At 41.3% G+C, this 21,865-nt stretch overlaps 1 protein-coding gene across 1 annotated transcript in view; it reads left to right on the forward strand.

Annotated features, from left to right (window-relative positions):
• efnb3b (ephrin-B3b) overlaps positions 1–21,865 on the forward strand; it is a 135,778-nt gene that overhangs the window by 56,053 nt on the left and 57,860 nt on the right. Inside the window, exon 2 of the mRNA XM_074662071.1 lies at positions 8,218–8,507. Coding sequence (XP_074518172.1) covers positions 8,218–8,507 — 290 coding nt within the window. The remainder of the gene's footprint in view (positions 1–8,217; positions 8,508–21,865) is intronic.

A 21,865-nucleotide genomic window follows, 5' to 3' on the forward strand; every position in this document is an offset into this window, starting at 1 on the left:
TAGAGGAGGTCACAGATGAAGTACATAAAAATATTTATAAGTCCATCCCAGCCCACTCCGCTCTTCACTTCTCCACTGAAGCGTCAAACCTGACCGCGTGGCTCACAAACAAGTCCGCTTTTCTTTTTCTTTTTTTTTACGACAGGCCTCAAAAGGTGGATTTAATACAGAGAACAATGCAGTTTATCAGCTCGTTCTCCGTCTGCACACAGTCTGCGTTTGTTGACAGTGTCACAGGGAGGAGAGGAGTGTGAATTGTGAGATAAATACACACATTTTTTCTCACTTTACCACAGGATTAGATTGCAACAAGGTCTGTCCTGTTTACAGTGTGTACACAAACACACACACACTATCATTCAGTTACAAACTAAAGGTTAACTGGGGTTAACGCTGCAGATCTGATACCCTGAACGTGGAGCCTATCAGAAAATTGAGTTCTGTTGAAGGAATGTGCTGGAATTCATCGCCAGTTTCCGTCTTTCCTCCCTTGTTTCTTCCTCCACATTTTAACGTCTTTTCCTTCAAGGTGTTTCCCCTTTGTCTGTCTTTTCTTTCTGCTTGTTCACCATTTTTCTTTGTTGTTGCCACATACCTTCCCTGACATGTTCAATATCTTTTTCTTTTTTCCAGCCCGCCCCCTCTGTCTCTCACTTCACTGATTTCTCCTTCGTTCTGTCTTTCTTTTCCCGAGCACTGCACCTGCCCGATGGCATTTTACCTCAACAGTCATGTCGTCCTCTGTGTGTGTGTGTGTGTGTGTGTGTGTGTGTGTGTTTGCTCAGCCATTCTGCATTGCAGCTCAACTGTGACTCAGGGTACCATCAGATACCACTCGCAGAATGCGTCATGCAGGAAGCAAAGGGGGCTTGTTTTTAGAAAAGTGTGTGTGTGTGTGTGTGTGCTTGTTCACATGTTCGTAGAGTGTGTTCATGTTTAGGGAAAGCAGAGCTTGTGTGTTTGGATGTGGGCGAATGTGTTTGGGCAAACCTTCATTTATGTGGGGTTGTGTGTGTGTGTGTGTGCGTGTGTGAAATAGATTTTCCTCTTCAGGCTTTGCAGCAGAAGCCTCAGGAAGCAGCAGCGTGCTCACGGTTCACACTCTCTAAACGGTGTGAGTGCCTGCTTGTCTGTCTGAAGCTGAGAGAGAAAGGTGAAATATGTGTGTGTGTGTGTGTGTGTGTGTGTGTTGAGTGAAGCTGAGTGCCTCCCTCTCCAGTCTAAGTATTGCCTGATAACCCTGAGTGACCTGGGTAATGAGAAGTGGAACAGTGGCTTCCCAGCAGGCCTCTGGGCCCGCCTCAGCAAAAAGCTCTTCTGCCGTTGAGTCTGCTTTTCTAGAGTTCGCCTCTGGTGCACGCCGCCAGCCAAAACACCAACAGATAAAGCTCACATCTCAATTTACAGCCGCTGCGAGGCTGTTAGCTCGCAGGGCTAAGAGATAGTTGACTGCAAGGAAGTTAGAGGGTGTGTTGTCAAAAAGCTGCAGGTACCACGCAGGAATCTTCCTAGAAACACTTCATGGGTTGAGTCTGTGGTGTTGTTTAGATCACATGCTTCCTGTGTAAAGTCAGGGCAGTCTCTCACTCCAATTATAACTGGCAAATATTTGCCTGTCAAACATGTGCTGCATGTTAGCCTTATCTGAAATGTCTTTGTTGCTATGCTAACAGTGTAACCCTTAAGAAGTCTGTGTGTGGCAGACGTGCAGAGCTTTGTTTTGTAACTCTTGCAGAAAGTTTAAGAAAAACAAGATGTGAGAAGCAGATATTCTCACTTTAGCTCACAGACTTGAAAACTGAACTCAGCACAAACCAATAGCGGTGCGTTCCATTTGTACTTGGAAGTTGGAATTTATAATACAATTATAATATCATATATTCTGTTTATTTCAGCATTTCTGACTAGTGTTTTTTTAAACAGCTTTATCCACAGTAATAATTGATGTTTCTTTGTAGGAATATTGCTTGCATGGCAAGTTTTACTCATTTAGCCACTGGAACCTTTTGACTCAAAGATGATGTCATTACCACTGCGCATTTCTCAATTCCGATGCAAATTAAACACACCATAACTCCTAGTGAAGCAATCCGCGGCGTATCTATGGTCCGGCCATTCAAGCTGCTTACTTTTGTTGATAAATAAGTCGTCTGAATCCCAACCACACCAGCAGGACCAAAAACTTCAGTTGAAATGACTGGTATTTACAAACTGTTTGTCCAATCCAAAACCAAAAATTGGCGTTATTGTCAGATTTCCAAGTTTCTGAGGGTACCTGAATGTATCTGACGTGACACCTGCAAAATGTCTAAACAGACCAGAGAAGACGGGAGAATTTCATCAACATGGCTGTTAGGGCTGAACGATTTTGGAAAATAATCTAATTGTGATTTTATTGGACCTATATTGCGATTGCATTTTAGCATGCGATTCTTTTGGGATGATGTTTGTCATCTACATTATTCACTTAACACAAGCAATAAACTATTGTATAGCGTGACCAACACAACAAAGGATATTGTCAACATATAAAACAAGGATTTCCTTTAGGTCAGCCCTACATGTTATGATGAAATCAGATTAATTGATATGAATAACGTTTCTTAAACTATTACAAACACAGCAGAATATTGACTGATTGATTGGACTTCAAGTGTTGTAGACGTGTAATAAAATTATCATCAATTTCCTTAAATAATAATTAAAAAAAAATAGGAATCCTCTCTTCTATGAATCTCACACTAAATAAAGTGCAGGAATGTAAATAAGACCAAATCTCTGGCTCAACCACTGAAATGTATCAGCATGGGGAATGCACTGTTTTATTGAATAAAAAATAAACACTGTGTGGACATAAATATAAATTTCAAATTTATAAAAATCTTACAAATCTCTGATCAGTAACAAAAAACAAACTGAAGTGCAGAAATGTAGATAAAATCAAAGTTTTCGCTCAACCACTGAAATACGTATACTTGTCGATTGCACTTTTTAAATATATTTTGAAACTTTTTTTTTAAATTGCAGCCTTTATGGATTGAAAATTGCATTCTATTACATTGCGAAAAGCAAAAAAGAATTATGTCCATCTCTGCTTTCAGCAAGCTCTGAATGATGGACATGGACCCTGTATTTATTCTTCAAAAATCCTTTCTATTTTGCCTGATCCTATAGATGTGTGGGACTTTATATCACAGTGTAAAATGAGTCCAAAGTGAGTAAAATACAGACATCAAAATTTGTAGATTCTCTGAATTTAGTCAGCACCACTATTTTTTCCTGTGTTCCTTTGGCTTAAGGATATCTGAAAATGTGTTGTTTACACTAATCCCTATTTCTTTAATTTTAAAATATGAAACTTGGAGAAGTTCTTTTTTTTCTTTGTAGTGGTTAAAAGCTTTTAGATAATTGAGTTAGCCTATAGCCATGGCTGTCTTGAATGTATGGAGGTGCAGGACTTCATCATGCAGAAAAACAAGAAAACAGTGACAGTTAACTCGACTTAATATGAAGTTTGCATCCCCTATCTCTTCACATCTGCCTGTTGTAATACATATTTGATATTCAGTAAGAGGCTTTGTTTCTTTCTGCTGGACCTCAGAAACTTAAGGAGCAGAGTCAGAGACTGTAACATTAAATGCTATTACACAGTTTATGGAATTTGTTGTTCGGCCTGTCCACTTTTATTCAGGTCCTGCTGCAGGTTGATTTCTGGCCATGCCAGTGTGAGCAGTGCGGCAGACTGACTCACTTTTCAGTCCAGTCTTTATCAGGACCGTCATCATGAAAAATAAACCTAAAGGCTCCTTTAAGAAACTCTGAAAACCCTGACACACAGTTCTCCCAGCTGATCACAGCTGAGCTGTTTACGTCACATGTTGTGTGCTCCACAGACACAGAAGAGACTTCTTTTTCTGTCTGCTGATAGATTTCCAAAGTCTGAGAATATAACCCTCATGATGCCATATTAACTCTGAAAGAAAAACCCTAAATGAAGGAGACATTTAGCAGAACACTCAGGGATTAAACATGTTTTTAAATGTCAGTGTTGGAAGTATTGGGTCCTGTGATGACTGGGTCTTTGTTTTTGTCTGTTTCAGGGTTTGGCTTTTCTTCTGTCTGTGTTGTGGTCATATTTGGTTTTCCTTTGTAACTATTCTTTGTGATTCTTGTCTCTGTGTCTTTAGTTTTCCTGTGTTTAATCTGAGTTTTTCTTGTTGTGTGTTCCCTCGGGTTTCTTGTTCACTGCTCTCTCTGTGTTTTGGTCCTGGCCTTGAGTTTGTCCCTCATGTGTTTCACCTGTGTCTTGTCTCACACCTGTGTTGATTGGCAACTTTTTCCATGAAGTCTGAGTTTAGTTCATTGTCACGTGTCAGGTCAGACGTGGGTCCTCGTCTTCAAGGGGTTCCTGTTGTAAGTTATTCTAGAGTTTTTGATTTGTGTTTCTAGATTTCTTTTCCTTTCTTTTTCTTTTTTTTTTTTTTCTTTTTGGATTATCAAAATAAGAATATCTTAATGCAAGTAACTTTTCTTTAAACCATTGTCTGTTTTTTTTTTATTATTATTATTATTATTATTATTATTATTTTTTTACATTTTTGACTGTAAATAACTTGATACAAGACATTTTCCTGGACTGGTCAGGTGAATGTGGCTCGAATTAAGTATAAAAAGACATTTTTTTACTAAAGATAAGACAGTTAAGTGTGAGTTAAATATGCACGCCTCCAATTGTGTTTCCTGCCCCACTTATGACAGGATCCACTGATTTTAGGAGCCTTACCCACACTAGTCTGAAAAAGGGGCTTAATAAATCAAAGCTCACTTTGTTTCTCTGTGTTTTCTTCTGTTTCCTCTGTGGACATAAATAATTTGATTTTTATAATAAGCCTTTAAATTTGAGGAAGCACAGCCAATCAGAGCTTTGTGTAAAAACAAAAGTTACATTTCTTGGATGTTATTAAAGCAGATATTTAACTGAACGCCTTTGTCACACTCTTATGTCGTATAATTATGGGCATGACATTTTGTCAGCTTTCCAGTTTATCCTGAAAAACAATAGTAGCTGTTTGTTGCACAAATGAAAGTGTTGTTAATTTGACAGCAGCAGGATTTATTTTGTGCTCTTAACAGCACAGTTATGCAACATAATTTCTCGGTCTGTTCATGCTCGGTGCGCTTGTATTGTTAGTTTTTTAATGGTCAAACAGTTGTCTGACAGTAGAACAGAGAGAATAATTAAGCGTGTTTGAGTGCTGTGACTCCCAAGTGCTCATGTGGATTTGTTGGAAAGAGAAAAAGCGTTTGAGTTGGAGGGTCACAGAAAATGGGCTTTTTAACATTTCAGGCGTTTGCTTCCCTCCCACTTTACATCAAAGTGTCGTTTGGCATCAGAGGACGCTAATAACTCTGACAACCCAGAAACTCTCCTCCTCTTTTTTCAAATCTTTTGCTTCTTCTAACTCTCGCTCTTATCTCTGTCAGCAGTGACATTTGTTTTAACCTGAGATAAAGTCACAGAGGGTGAGCACAGACTACTTTCTAGTTTCCTGCTGTTAGCCAAGCATGCTAGCGGGAGTGTTGGAGTCATCACAGGCCTCGGGAGCTAAGTTGATAACTCAGAGTGTTTGGCCTTATCAGTTTGAGATGGCCCTGTGCTGTGAGGGGTATGACAGTGTCTGAGTCATTTGTTGAGTTTGTGCCCCTCTGACTGCTGCGTTTCATGTTCTCTGCTATGTAGAGCCCTCTAAAGCCCACAGCCCTCCAAACACAGGCTGGAAAAACACTTTTCATGTCTAATGCTTACTGGCTCACAGTTTCCATTTGAAATATTTTCACAGAACTGTCTTGATTTTTATCATAGAAAAGGCTTTGATAAAAATCAAGACCAGTTAAAGGTAGGGTCTGCAGGACTCTTCGTTACTTGTTAGTAAACACAACATTCAAACTGGGCTCCTCCTCCTTGGCTCAGTGCCAGCAGCAGCACACACCCACAGCCTCTGACTGTGACTATGTGAACACTCTCACTAGCTCAGCAACCACCTGTAGCATCAGAGACTCGAGCGCTGTACACCTGACTTGGCATGCTAGCACAAGCTAATCACAGGTACTTGACACATACCTGGTTAGCAGAAAGCTAACTTGTGTCGCTATTTGTCGCATGCTACTCTCCAAGTTCCTGAAAGCAAGTGAAAGTCGAGCCAAACTTCACCCTCGATTAGTACAAAGCTGTATCTGTTTGGTGTTTCGTTTCACTTTGGTTGTGACTATCTTGATCCGTGCTACGTCCACTTCTTCCACTCGCTATCATCAACATACAGAGTCACTTCGGCACTGCGTGCACCGTGATTGGCTGAGGTAACCACACTTATCTGCCAAGAAACGTCCTGACACAACCAGAACATCGACATCCAGGCAGAGGAGGGGATTGAGGCAGATACTGACATTGGCTACGTGTTTTACATGCAGTCATTAACCCTTTCATATTTGGAGTATTAATAATAACCCGGTTGCACCATTTTAACACCAATAACCCTTTTTTAAAAACTGTAATATGCTCATATTCCGTTTTTTTAAAAACCTGAAAATCCCCCCCTGGGTTCCAGTGTTGTTGTTGTTGCTGTTACTATGGATACGATAAGGAGAAGTAGAAATGACTCATTTTGTGTCATGACGTTCTCCATGCGCTGCTGTTTTGATTGCGATACTATGTGAACAGCAATAACCCTGTTTACTCACGCATGTAAATGGGTTAATCTGAATGTTTCAAAAACTGGAATATTGCTGCATTGAAACGTAGTCACTGGCACACATGTGTAGAGGCCTGTAGGAGACAAATTAGCAGGATTATTCCTACCTTTAACATTAAAGTTGTTTGCTAAAAGCCACATAAAACTATCACAGCAGTGAACACAAACCATACACTGGAAAAACTGAAATTTTATCAAGTGTTTTTTTCTTATTTTCTGTGGAAAATGTCGTCCTAGGCTCAATATGAGCCACATTCACCTCATCAGTCCAGAGAAAATGTCTTATTTCAAGTTATTCAAAGACGAAAATGAGGTCTGAATTGCTTGTAACTAGAAAAAAAAATGCTTATGGAACAAGAGAAAAGTTTTCCTGTTACAGGTAATTCAGACCTCATTTTTGTCTTTTAATAACTTATAACAAGATGTTTTTTTGGACTGACCAGTTGGCTCACATCGAGTATTACGAGACACTTTTAACTGAAATTAGACAAAAACACTTACACATGCACACATAGGAAATGATATGAAATCCTGTTTGACTATATGCGTTCATCTTGATGCCGTTTTCCATAAATGCTGCTTTCAATCATCAGGTGTAGACTAAAAGCTCATCGTCCACATCAGGAGTGGGGAGACAGACTGACATCAAAACAACTCATTTGCAAACTAATTACCTGTGTGTACCTGAGATGTGCGATTGGCAGCTCCTCTATGATGATCCATGGCAGCAGTCGTCTCTCTGTTTCCTCCTCTTTGGACCAGCTTTACTTCCTGCTTCTGCGGCAAATGAGACAATGAATGCTGCAAGAAGATTTGCATTGCAAATAAAGGAGCTGGGAAAGGAGGGGTTTGTTGAGGCTGGTTTGTTGAAAGGATTTGTCACATTTATTTACATGCACACACTGTATGTGCAGGTGTTAACTGTCTAACTTTTTTTTTTTTTTAATCCCATGGCCTTGAGTTGACTCCAAGCTTTTTACTTTTAAACCAGTTAGGCTCCCACACTTTCAGGTATGATTCTGCATACATTTACCAACTGAAGTATGTTTCAAAATGCTCTACTCCCTATAATTTCTGAACTAGGGGTCATTTCTGAGACGGGGAAAGCATATATTAATGTTTTTCTTGCAGCTGAGTCCTTTGGGCTGCATGCTGCTGCTTGGTTTTCCCATGTGGGTCCTCAACAGGTGGTTACATTCCCCTGCTTTTCTTTCTGCCTCCTCGTGGGGTCAACAGGGGATTACATGAGCGTGTGTGATAAAAATTTAATTCTGCTGTTCCTCTGTAGAGGCACCTGTTCCCTGTCAAGGAGAGAAAATAAGAAAGAAGGAGGAAAAATAAGAGATGTGAAGGACCCATCTGTTACTCATTCAGAACCAAGGACAGGTGGCTCTAAACTGGTTTGCAGCGCCGTTGAAGGATGCAGGAGACTCCAGCTAATGTTTTTTTTCTTCCTCTCCTCCTCCAGATTCAGGGATGATAAGGGCTACGTTCTGTACCCTCAGATCGGGGACCGGCTGGACCTCATCTGCCCTCCCTTGGACACGGCCAGGTCCACGCCGGAGTATGAGTTCTACAAGCTCTACCTCGTAGCGACACGGGACCAGGCAGACCGCTGCGAGGTGACCGGGGCCCCGAACATTGTGCTGACCTGCGACGAGCCCACCCGCGAACGTCGCTTCACCATCAAGTTCCAGGAGTTCTCACCAAACCTCTGGGGTCACGAGTTTAAGAGCATGCAGGACTATTACATCATTGGTAAGTCCAGGAAGACGCAGGAACGACTGGCGGGCTGAGTGTGTGTGTGTGTGTGTTTTATGGGCAGTGGCCTGTGAGGAAAATTACTGAGGAAGCCAGAATGACTGATTTGATTTAGTGTTAAACTGGTACTTTCATATCACAGTGACACTTTTTTACTGACTACTCATTAATTTGTGTTAAAAAAGAGGGCAGTGGCAGTCAGAGGCAGAGAGTCTGAGAGTCAAATCAGGTGTCAATATGATGACACCTGTGTGAGAAAGCCCATACAAAGCTGCTGAAAACAATTTCTGTGATTAATTTTGTAGTGATGGTGGACACTGGAGTCTAACTGTCAGACAGAAAAAGGACAGAAGAGCAGAAGAAAGAAAAACAGGAGAGAGATAGAGCACGAGCCTAAGGCTAACACAGGAGCTAAACTGTTTGTGCTAATGTTGATTCCAACCCACAGTCAGCAGTTATTCTGCAGTGGTCTGTTCAAACTTGAGAGTCTATCAATAAATGAAGAGTGAGGTTACGTTAGCTCTGATTGGTAGATGACTGGAAGGACATAACCAGGATTCACTAATGTTACACATTACAGACATGTCTTCGAGCGCCTAGCTGTCAGCTGAGCTAAATATATATAAACTACAAACAACCTGAAAGTGTTAACTTGTAGTGACATTAGCTTATAGATAAGTCATAGCACTGGGCTGCCGATAGCGCCACATTTAGCCGGCTACTGATGTATGGTACAAACACACAAAGTTTGCTTGTTGTCAAGTTTCAAACAACAGCGCTACCTAACTGTACTGATAAATACTTTACCTTGGCACGTTGTATCTGGTAAAAAGTTGACTTGAACAAAGAAAATTTGTTCCAAAACAAACGTCACATCGTAGTTATTTTCATTAGACACTCGAGGCCCCCAGTATCCGTTCATTCTCTGACCTGCTAGCTACAGAGCTGGTCACAGTGGGCCAGTTGCACAGAGTGTGGGTGTTTTTTTTTTTTTTGCACAACAGTTTGTGATTGGTCGGATACCAGGTTTCATCTAACCTTTTTCAAGTTTTTTTTATGTATGACAAATTGACCACTAAACAATGAGTCTTGCTTCAATCTGATTTGCGAGTAAGGGCTGTAGGGGCACTGTTTTTCTCCTTACACTGCCAAAGTTATGCTGATGTTGATTTTTCTCAACAAGGAAATGACAAAAATAACAAACATATTTTGTGGTGAAGCTTATTGAGAAGCCAGGCTTCTCTTGGCGTTCCTGAAAAACCACCACTGCGTATGGCCATGTGTGTTTTCACCTTTTATTGCAGTTTGTGTGTGTGTGTGTTAAGGAGGGTGGATGTTATGATTGCACGGCTGATTTCTGATTGTGCTTGAGTGTGTTTGTTTATTTTTTTTTTTGTGATGATGGTGATGATTGGGCGGGTGTGTTTGGAGTAATTAGGTTTGTGAGTAGTGTGTGATCCCATCTGCAGGCGGACACAGTACAGGACGTTTACACTGTAAAGAAAAAAAAAAATCTCCAGATGAGCCTGAAACAGACTTCAGGGGGTCTTTATTTTTTAAGGATAGTAAAAAATAATGAACTATAGTTTGATCAGGATTTGTCCTTCATCACCAATTTTGCAGGATTTTGTTTTCTAGTGAACAGTATTTCTCTCTAAGTTTGTGTGTGTGAGTGTGTGTGTGTCATTGTTGTGTCTTTGTCCTGCTCTGCTGTGGTGCCGGCCCCGGGCCTGTTTGTTGTTACTGCCAGCCTTGCAGTGACCGTAAATGGTGCAGCAAAGTTTGTTTTGGTTTACCAGAAAGGTTTGTTTGGAGTTAGGCTGTGTGAGGACCTGATGAGGTCATCAAGGCGAGCTAGACCAAGCGTTTGTATCAGACAGAGCAATCTGTAAGTAAAAGGTCGCGTCAACCCAAACCCGGGGGTTGCTTTAAATACAGATCGAGTGCCAGGAGCATTAAACGCTCACAATAGGAACAACATGCAAGAAACACACACACCCATCCATGTGCACACACACACAAATTTCCAATACAAACACATGCGCTGCAAAAACACCTCAGGAGTGAGCGCGAGTGTGTGCAGAAAACACAAAGAGACAGACAGAGAGAGATAGAAAGAGACCCCGTTCGATTCCCATAGCTCCCCTCCTACGCACCTGCAAGCTCTATTCACTCAGGTGTGCAAATGCTCTTTTCACTTCTTTTCATCTGCTGTGGAGAAAAAACACCAAAAAGACAGAACGAGGAGAGCCAGCAGAAGGAGAAACACTGGGACAGAAAGAATAGATCTACCAAGTATGTGATGTCCCTCATGCCTCTTTGTGTTTCATATTTGTTCAGCAGTTTTTCATAGACTGCATGTCTGTGAAACAAGGCCAGACACTCCACATATTTCACATATTTCACTCTCACTCTGAGTTATTATTAATGCTGTGGGATTTCTACTCCAGCAGATAGGAAGGACTGTGATAGCATACAAAACATGAGTGTGTTTGCTTCTTCTGTCAAATGAGCAGAGGAATTTGGATTCTTAAGTTCGAGGAAAATTAATGAAACCTGATACCTGCTGATAATCTCTTCTGTAATCTACGGGTGCCTGTGAGGTACAGGAAGAGCCTGTGTTAAATGTGCGTTATCAATCTGCATCTACCTCCACAGCACATTTCATCCACCAGTAGGTGTTAAGTGCCGTATGTTTTAAAACATACAGCTTTTATTCCCTTTTATCTATTTTGATTTGCTTTTAGCTGTTTTTACTATGTTTTCTTTTATGTGTCTGTTGTTTTCTTACCTGTTTTTATCTTTTTAATTTAATCTACCTGTACAGCACTTTGTTTACAGCTGTGGTTGTTTTTAGAAGTGCTTTATAAATTAATTTGGTATGGTATGGGAAAATGAATCAAAATTCCTTTACTAATCCCAGGGAAATTTGGTGTTACCTCTTCACATAGTACCTGAGTTGGAAAATAAGGTGATCTAAAAGGGTCATGAAATTAAATAAATGATAAATTTACGATCCTGTAGATGTTGTTCTCGGTGGCGGTGGCTTGTACTCCAGCTGGACAAACGCCATCAACTCTCTGAAGCCTTCACCTTCCACTAAAATTAATGTTAGCACATCTCCAGTTAGCATTTTGCTTATTAGCTCTTTCCCTGCTAGGGTGTTGTACTAATCTATGAAGGCCTACTGAAAATGTTGTGTTAGAGGTTTTCTATCTTCATACATTCTTGAGTAATCAGCATTTTAACATTGGTAGTTTTTGTGAAAAAACGTCATTTTGAACAAAAAATGGAGAAAAATGCTTTTTTACCCAAGACATTGTTTAGGAAGATAAAACTGATAAGATATTTACATTTTTGACTCTTTCTTATCTACAAACAGCATTCAAAATGGTAAAATATAGCATTGATGGTAACAATAATAATAATGACGAGTGTAGATATATCCTGAAATTCACAAACTTTTTCACAAACTATACACAAAACATCTCCAAGGACACAGGATTTCTTATCAACTTTGCATGTATACAAAAATCAGTAATAATTTATCTTTATATCAGTTTAACCTTCTTTATAAACACTTTCACATTGCTCATTTAATTACATTTGATTGACCTTTTTCTGCAAAGTCTCCACTGTCTCTCTCATCTCTAATCTTTTTCTCGTTGTCTTCCCCGTGTCCATGTCTCATGCTTTCCATGGAGTCTCCACAGTCTCCGCCGTCTCGGTGTCTGTCTCTGAGCGTCATTTTTCTGCTGCCTCACCTCTTTGTCGGTCACCCACAGTGTCTCCCTCATCTTTACTTTCTCCGTCGCTGACATTTGAATTTTCTTCGGACTGTACATCAAATATGGAATTATCGGAGTCATACTTCAATAGTATCTCTAGAGCTTCTGAAACACCAGAGACAGCATTTTTCGAAGCGCGCTAATCCTCTTTATGTCACTGCGGGGAAACCATAGACTGTATATAGAGTGGACAGCGTGGCTCTGCCGTTTATCATTGCGGTTTTGAAGCCAAAATACCACCATCTCAGGCGCCACCATTGTAGTAGTTTGGAGCCGGATTCTGCGCAGTAGAGACGATGAGGGATTCTGATGGAATCTGAGTGGAGCTGGGTGACAAAAATAGTAATTATTTTTTTTCTTTCTAGAGCCTAATCACTTCCTGACTCTACCTCCTGACACATTTTACAGTCCACGAAAAAAATATATGAGAACGTCAGCTGTCAATCATCGTTAAATGTTACGTAAAACCTCATTTTTAACCATGTATAATTAATGAAAACGAACTTTTCAGAAAAAAGAGGACTTGGATACAAGACAGCCAAATAATATCTTCAAATCACCACAACAACCGGATGTGACAAACATTTCTATGACGTGGAATAATTTTTTAAATTTTGACCACAGCCCATCTGGAATGGCTGGAAAGCCTTATTTTTAAACCTATACTGCAGTCAGCCACCAGGGGGAGCAGTTTTTGTGGTGACCTCACTTCGAGCCGAGCAAGCGGACATCCATTTTTTTTACAGTCTATGGGGGGAACACATTCAGGATAAAGTATTTATAACTTTAGTGTAACTCTTTCCCGGATCAGCAGCTTCTTCTTTGTTTGTTTTGTGCACCCATAGGTGCATGGTCAGTCACAAAATTCGCCACAGCGCCCCTCCCAATATGACGGTGAAAACACAAATTGACAGAATATCTCATAAGTGGCGGGAAAAGAGTTAGCAGGCTAATCTTCTCCGCTCTGGTTACATCACGGTGACACGTGCTAACATGCTAACAGGGCTAACAACTCTTTTCTGTCTCTGCTGTTTTCTCTTCGTGCGCATGTCGTTAAGCATCAAACTAGTTATTCTATGAAATGTCATTTTAATGCCACGTATCTGTCGCTGCACAGTAAACCTCATCGTTTTTGTCAAAATACTTCCAGACGTCACTTTTCTTGACTGTCTTGTCTCATATGAAGCAGACAATTCTGTATTTGTTTTGCTTTTGCCCCTGGTGTAGTAACATGTTCCTAGAGAGTTGCTGTGGCTGAAGTCTTACGTTTGTATCCTGTTGATAATTTCCTACCTATAATTATATGTAGTATCTTTAGTCAGGCGAAGACAAGGAGCTCACACATGAAATGCTGTATGTGCTGTACTCAATTACTCATACCCATCCCCATGAGGCGTTAAAGCAAAGTCAAGTGTTGGAGGTCTAGATTCAAAACTTTGATGCCACTATTTTCACTTTCACAGCAAATGAATATCCGCCTCCTTCACTACCAGTAATATGGGTGTCGGCCTTGAAAAAACCATACTGGTTTATCTCCTTCTTTTAGTGGGTTGTGGTGTTGCTACGTCTTGTTTTCTCATTCAGAATTATGCAACCCAAGGAGAGCAAAGTGCACAAGTGTTTGACAGGAAGCAGGAAACACACTCACACACAAAAAAACCTGCCACTGGGCATCAAGAGTTTATAAAAACGTCTCTGAGTATCTGATTCAGAAATAGTGTTTTGACAAATTGCTGGCATTAGTCCAGATCTTGAGCAGGATGTCTTTATCTGTTATGTGTCAGAGAAACAGGTAATCAGCAACATACCAGTTCTTCTCCTCCACCGCTAAGCCTGTTGTTTTTAGAAACTGTCCCAGCTTGTTTCCCTCTGCGCCGTTCAGCAAGTTATTCAGTGTGACCCGGGTTCAAATATCTCCTCTTACATGATTGCACAGATACTGATGATGTGGGAACACACCCACTCTGAGACCTGCTGTTTCTCAGGAACGACACACTCTGAGACCCCCGTCAATAACTTCTTCTTCTTGTTTTTCAGCTGCCTGAAATTTATGCCAAATAAACACGGTGATAAACTCTTAACAAGGCCAGAGAGATGTAAGCACAAACGTCCCCCTCTCTGCTGCACTCCAAGCTGGCAGCTGGAGTGTCCAGAGATAGTAACACCTTTATCTCCTCACACAGGCCAGACTGATCGATTGACAGCTCCAGCCTAATCGATGACGGCTGCAGCACAAGGTCACACACACTCTCAGACACACACAGTCTTTTATCACACATTTGTAAAGAGGAATAGTTGGAGAGGTGAAAAGACAGGAGCAAAGCTGAGCGGGGAGAGCTGATAACTTATCGATAACGTCACCGGATAGCCGTGCACACCATGCAGCGTGTCTTTGATCATTTGGTCCTAATGAAGAATTGTGTTAAGTATCTCAGCTGAGCTTCTGTGTACTTAATGAGCCTGTGAGATAATTAATAATAGTTAATCCTCCTGCTCGTTTAGAGCCACATATTTCACCGACTGGCCCTGGAGGGAGGACTGCGTGCTGACGAAAGCCGCTGTGGACTTGTTTGTCCCTGAGTGGAGTAACAGTTAATGTATGTATGTGTGGAAGGGCAGCATATATGTGCAGGCCTGAGGGAAATCTTGTTTTAATTAACCTATAGCACATAGCATGATTTAATTTGCATGCTGCAGATCATGCACAGAAGGCATTGGTGTGTATGTGTGGAGTGGATTAACTGTGGGAGCTGAGGTTAATTTCAAGTTAAACCCATTACAGTTTACTACGAGTCCACTGGGTGATGAATCACCCTCACAGATAGTGAGAGATATGTTAAAGTGTTTAGCTTCGTAAACATGATAAGTCTTGGATATGTCTGCAGAAAAAACTTTGCAGAAAGTGCTGTTTGTAATCAGATTACATGAATCCCTTTAAAAGTTAGTCTTTACCCATGCGTCCTGTGGAGAGCAGAGAAAGAGTGGGAACATTGATTAGTTCTGCTCATTAATCGATGTTTTCATTCATAACGTGAGGTCAGGGTTTATGTAAACCCGCTTCTTGGTCACACTCTCCGTCTCTCCCTGTCTGTTTTTCTTCTCACTCTTCCTCTCCTCTCCCCTTTTCCCCTCTTTTCTTCCAGCTACACACAAACACGCAGACATGCTCACTCCATCCAGCCCCGACCGCAGATCAAGCCTTTCACTGCTTTTAATGAATCCTTTGAAAGCCGGCGCCAGGCTTTGTGTGACACCCGCACAAACACACAAACACAGACACAAAACATTCACAATCGGAGCGCAATCATGATGATGTGTCTTTTTAATGAGAGCTGATGGAGGGAAACCTCTTTCTGCAGCTGCTCTGAGCCTGCAGCCCAGAGGAGAGAGCACACATGGTTGTGATACACCGAGACCAGAGGGTTTGTTGTTCAAACTGCTTCAAGATCAGCTGTTTTCAAAGAGTTAGTGCACTTTAAAAAAAGAAAAAGAAGGCTGTGGTGTTGGGACATGCAGATAGTTTTGTACGGTGGCTGAGAAGTTCAAACCAAAATTACAAAGTCTGAAGCAGTTTCACAAACTTTGAACAGATTTTCACGTTACAAAACATTTCTTACAATAAAAAAAGAAACTTAACTCAATAAGCAAAACACTTTTACAAAGGACAAAACTAATTTACAAGATGCAAAACACTTTTATAGGCAATAAGACAAATTTCCAAAGTCAGAATTTTGATGGGAAGGCAACCTACTAAATGTCAAAAGTGACCCTGAAGGGGTTACCTGAGTGGTCAGTCACTTTCTGTGCAGTGTGAGATTTATGGAGTGTATAAGAGTTTTTTAAAAAGTTTATGGTGAGTACAGGTTTTGTCCGTTCTGTGGAGCCCACTTTATCCAAAAAACACTTTTTTTTTTGTTTTTTTGTGAACGGTCTTTGGAAATTTTAAACGATGTGGAGAAAAGAGAAGGACCAGATAAGATGGATCTTTGTGCGAAATTCTTGGTCCTTATGTTACTTCATGTAGTTTAAAACTTCCCGAGACCATACATATGAAAAGCAAAACTGCAGTTTTTGGCTAAAATGGGTTCCACAAAATGGAAAAAACATAATTCATGCACAAAAACTTTTTACAAACTCTCAGCGTAAAATCAAACGGTACCATATTTTGGTTCCTATGAGTGAGTGGAAGAGTAGGTGATGTTCCATGTGGGACATGAACCCAGCATTGTAGGGTTATAAAAAAACAAAAAACAAAACTAGGGATACTTTTAAAGGTACCGACCAAATCCTGTCAAAAGTACCAGGTACCGATTCACGTTAACTCAAAAGGTACCATGTTTAGGTACCTAAACACATCCTTGTGACTGTGAGGGAGTGGGAGAGTAGGTGATTTTCCATGCTGGACATGAACACAGCATTACAAGGTCATATACTGAAGAATAAATATGTTAAATTGAAAAGAATTAAAATTCTATTATTAAACAAATTGATATTTTTTATCACATTGACACACAAAAGTACCAAAATTTGGTACCGTTGGGTACTGATTCCCAGGTACCGGGAATCGGTATCGTATCGTCTCAAATGTGACAGGTACCCATCCCTTAAACAAACTAATATTTATTACCACAAAAACATAAAAAAGTACTGAAAATTGGTACCTTTGAGTACTGATACCGATTGCCAGGTACGGGACATCTGTACCGTATCGTTTCAAATGTGAAAGGTACCCATCGCTGAACTCGATAAACCACTTCCAGGTCACATTCAGCGTTGAGTACATTCTTCTTCTGTCAAAGTTCTGACTTTGTGAATTAGTTTTGAGACTTGTTAAAGTCCATCCATCCATCCATTTTCCAAACTGCTTATCCTGTTCAGGGTCGCAGGTGTCTGGAGCCTATCTCAGCTGTCATTGGGCGAGAGGCGGGGTACACCCTGGACTGGTCACTAGTCAATCACAGAGCTGACACATAGAGACAGACAACCATTCACTTACACACTCACACCTACGGACAATTTCAATTAACCAATTTCAATTGATATTGAAAGGAAGCTGGAGTACCCAGAGAGAACCCACGCATGCACTGGGAGAACAGGCAAACTCCACACAGAAAGGCCAGACGGCCGAGGTGGGGATTTGAGCCGGTGACTGCTGTGAGGCTGCAGCGCTAACCGTTGCGCCACCAGGCAGCCTCGACTTGTAAAAGTGCAGATTAAATTTAGTTTTTTTTAATTGTAAAAATATTTTTTTAAATGTAAATTTGTTTCAAAAGTGTTTCAAACCTTGTAATTGTGGTTTGAACTTCTCAGCCACCGTAGTTGCGCAGTAACATGAAAAATGCTCCTTTTTAACATGTAAATGACAGAGACCTCACTGTGAACTGTGGGTGACCCAAAGGGACGGTCCATATAAAGTCCAATAACAGTGTGGATTGTGGATTATCCAGATTTTCTCTGTAATTTGGTGAACATATCTTGTAACATGCAGCTCTGCAAGGATTAATTTACTGTGCAGTAAAGGCTTTTTTTGAATATCAGAATTGATTTCCAGAATAAAAGTGAGGAAAGAGAAGTGACCAGGAAGTGTTTATTATCAAATCTAAAAGGCAGAGAAGTTTGAGCGTTTCACTTAAAGAAATTATTTGTGGTTCAGTCTCTGCTCCTAAGTGATAAACAACCTGTTTCCCTTAAAGAGACAACACTTTACTCTAAAAGCAGAAGGCCTCGTGAACAGTCCTTCATGTGTTTCTCTGCTGAGGGGGAGTGAAATTAAGACTGAGAAAGTGCGTGGTGATAGACACAACAAGGACAGAGGAGGACGAGGATGAGAGGGAAACAGTGGGAAGGAATTAAAAGGCAGCGATGGAAGGATGAAAGGGAAGAAGACGAGAGATGGAAGAGGATGACAACACACAGAGACGGCTCTGTCAAAACGCGTGGAGAGACAGCCGATGGGATGAGAGCGGCGGTTGACACAGACACGGCAACTCATCTGCAGGGTGACACTGAAGCAGCGCGGTCACTCACAATCAGTGCTGCTGCTGCTGTCAGGGGAGACACACACATGAACACACACTCACACACACACACACACACACACTGTAGCAGTAAGGTAGCAGTAAATGATTACATGCTCGCAGTCAACATACATGTGACCTCATATATGAAGGAACGTGTCCCCTCCCTCTTTCTCTCCCTCTCTATCTCTCCCTCTTCCACACACACACACACACACACACCACATGAGTAATTTCCCTTGCCGCTCAGACTAACATATGCATGCTCACATCGCCCTACACAAGGGCTTTCTCATAAACGTATGCACTCACACACACTTTGGGGTACCAGCAGGCTTGTGGTTGTAAACACACACAAAACAGCCTGAAAATAGATCACACACACACACACACACACACACACACACACACACACACACACACACACACACACTGGTCAGATCTGTCGTCATGAATGTGTCCGTCTCTGTGGGACTGGAGTGTTTTTGTCGTTGCATCCTCAGACAGATGGCACTTTGTTTAGGTGTGTGTGAAAAATACAGGTTAACTATATTTTCCGCTCACGCAGGTCCACGCTGGCGTGTCAGTGTATGGATATGTGGGAAGGACATGAAGGCACTCAGTGATATGTGTTTGTGTGTGTGTGTGTGTGTGTGTGTGTGTGCACATGAATGACTCCCAGTGGTGTGTTTAGGGAGCAGGGCCCCAAGGGCTTTGTGGAGGGCCCGGTGCTTGCATTGCTGCACAATGGCGGAGATAAACAACCGCCTGCTAATATGAATAATAGAAGAGCTGACTGGAGTATGCGCATCTAGAAAAATAAATCTGTGTGTTTGTGCTTTTTCACATGTGTGTGTGTGTGTCTTCTGGAAGTTTATGAGGGTTTGAGAAGTTAATGGCGTGCTGGTGTGTGTTTGGATGGTAGACATTTGCATACCAGCGTTTCGAAATCTCTTTTTCAAACTTTCTTCTCTCTCCGGTATTGTTTTCCTTTCCTCTGTCTTCTCTGTTTATCTTCTTTCGTCCACCCATCTGTCTCTTTCCCTCCTCTGTATTTTTTTTTCTTTATTTTCTGCCGTTATAAGAATTCATGTGAAACCCTTTAAGTTTTTGTCGGTACCCTTCGAACAGGATGGGGCCATGTGTGTGTGTAGTCTAATTGTCGGACTGCACAGGGGCGGCGTAGTGCGTGCAGACAACGATGTTCAATAATGCAGAGGCACTCACTGGTTTATTTATCAGGGTTAAGCTGAAATAAATGACACAGAATCCAGATGGGTGAGGAGAGGAGGGGAGAAATAGTGCAGAAAGAAGCCAGAGACTGATAAAGGGAGAGGAGGATGAGGAGCGACAGTGAAGCAGAGGAGGAGAGGAGACAATGGGGGAGTGGGAGCGGAGAGAAACGCTGCACTGCAGCCTAAATGAGCTGCACCTCTCCGCCACTCTGCGTTACTCCATGACTCCCCGCGTGCACACGTGCGTGGCTGTCTGCACGAGCATTTGTTTGTGTGCAGCGCGATGCTCTATTTTACTGACTGCAGCGAGGAGAGAAGAGGAGAGGAGAGGAGGGATGGAAAGCATCTGGGCGGAAGAGGTGGGGAATCCAGGGACTGCGAGAAATCTATATCTGCTGAATATTTGATCGAGTTTAAGCCCTCTGATTTGAGTCTCCTGCCAGGCTCTAAAGAAACCACAGGCGCAGGGAGAGAAGAGGAAGAGCTGCAGAGAGGAGGGAAGGAAGGAGGGAGGGAAGATGACCACAGTGAGGGGATTAGGGCTCAGGTAGGGGTTGTTTTATCCACCAGAATCCCCCAGAAATCAAAATGTTGGTGCAGAAGAATACACCACAAATTTAATGCTTTAGAAAACAAGCTGAGAAAGTGGCTATCAACTCCAGGAGCACGACCTCTGTTAGACGCTGAGCATTTAAATATTGTGTAATCCTCTAAATGCCAACTAATTTATGACCAACTTCAGAAATGAGAAGAAAAATGTCACTTTTATACCTCGACTAAATCCAAACTCAACACCTTTGTTACTCGAGCAGCAGCTTTTGTATTCAAAGTTCTTTCATTTAAAGAAAAAAGATGTAATAAAAATACTGTTTAGGAGGATGGTAGCATGGTTAAAATCACTGAAGTCAGTTCACTGCAACACACAGTGTAAGTACACACCAAGGGGCAACATCTGGTTAGTAAAAATGAAGCCTATGAGGAAGTGCTAAAAGTCACTGTTCGTCAAGAATCCACTTGAGTCTGGCTGCAGAAAGACCAAAAGTAACCAGGAGCGTAGCTACAATTAGGCAAACACAGGCAGTTGCCTGGGCCCCCAAGATTCCCAGGGCCCCCCAAAGCATCGCTTAAAAACTGATTTATGAAGTTCTCTTCAATTGAAAGCATTTCTTTTTCTAAATCTTACTTCACATGTTTCAAAATACATCAAAAGGCTTAATCTTTAATGATGGTTTTGGGTACTCCCCCTCCCTTCTTATTCAATGGGCTATTCCATGTTACAACACATCTGAAAATTTGATTCAGGAAGAAAGTGGTAAAAAACACTTTTTTCCCCATTTTTTTCTTATTTTCAACCAAGTCGGAAATAAAAACAATGTTGCTCTGAGATCTGAGATAAACATATAAGACTTTTAGGATTTTAAGGACTTTATCTAGCCCAGGAAACAGGATAATTTCCTCAAAATCAAAATTTGAGTTGGTGATAAACATTATTGTACAAAATCTTATTTTTTCAATATTTACCTATTGTAATGTTTTTCACTTCATACTTTCTTGTTTGTTCCTGTTACTCTGTAAATTCCCCACTGTGGGACAAATAAGCTGTCAATTGACCATAAAAGATTTCAAATCCAGGACAAAGTGGACTAAATTATGTGTTCACTTTTTTCAAAATCAAACTAAAGTACAGAACTTGAGGAAAATTTAGTTGTGTTAAGTTACCATGTACAAGATTAGCACTGTCTCATGTCTTGATTCTGGGAAAGAGACAGTGGACCCAGGGAAGGCCAGTCTAGCTCTGAGGAAGATGAGTTACAAGGACATGGAGGGCCCCATTGACTGGGTTTGCCTTGGGCCCCCAAACCACTAAATACGCCCCTGGAAGTAACATACACACCCAGCCATAAAAACAGACTTTTACGGCACCCACTGTACGGTGAATGAATTTTTTCTATCTCTGTGGTTTAGAAGTTATTGGGATTGTTTGATTATCCAACCAGAGGCACAGCTCAGGTCACATGACCGCCGAGCGCCCTGTAGTTGCTTGAAGAAAAACTCACAGCTGACGTCATAGCGAATGTGGCTGCGTCAGTGGATTGGCTTCATTTCACAGTTTCAGGAACAGACGAGTGACGTCACAGAGGCTACATCCATGTTTTATACAGTCTGTGGTACACACCTATGGATTCAATCAACTTTTGAATCAAATATAAGTTGAAGTTCATAAACTGAATTTTATGTCCAGTAAGATTCAAGTTCGTTATATCCCCCAAAATAAGAGTCTCCCTCAAGGTGAACAACATTCAGACTGCTAATGA

The sequence above is a fragment of the Halichoeres trimaculatus genome, unplaced genomic scaffold, assembly GCF_033239565.1.
Source record: "Halichoeres trimaculatus isolate MK-OKI-2021-1 unplaced genomic scaffold, fHalTri1.1 fHalTri1_scaffold_22, whole genome shotgun sequence".
In the NCBI taxonomy this organism is placed as follows: Eukaryota; Metazoa; Chordata; class Actinopteri; order Labriformes; family Labridae; genus Halichoeres; species Halichoeres trimaculatus.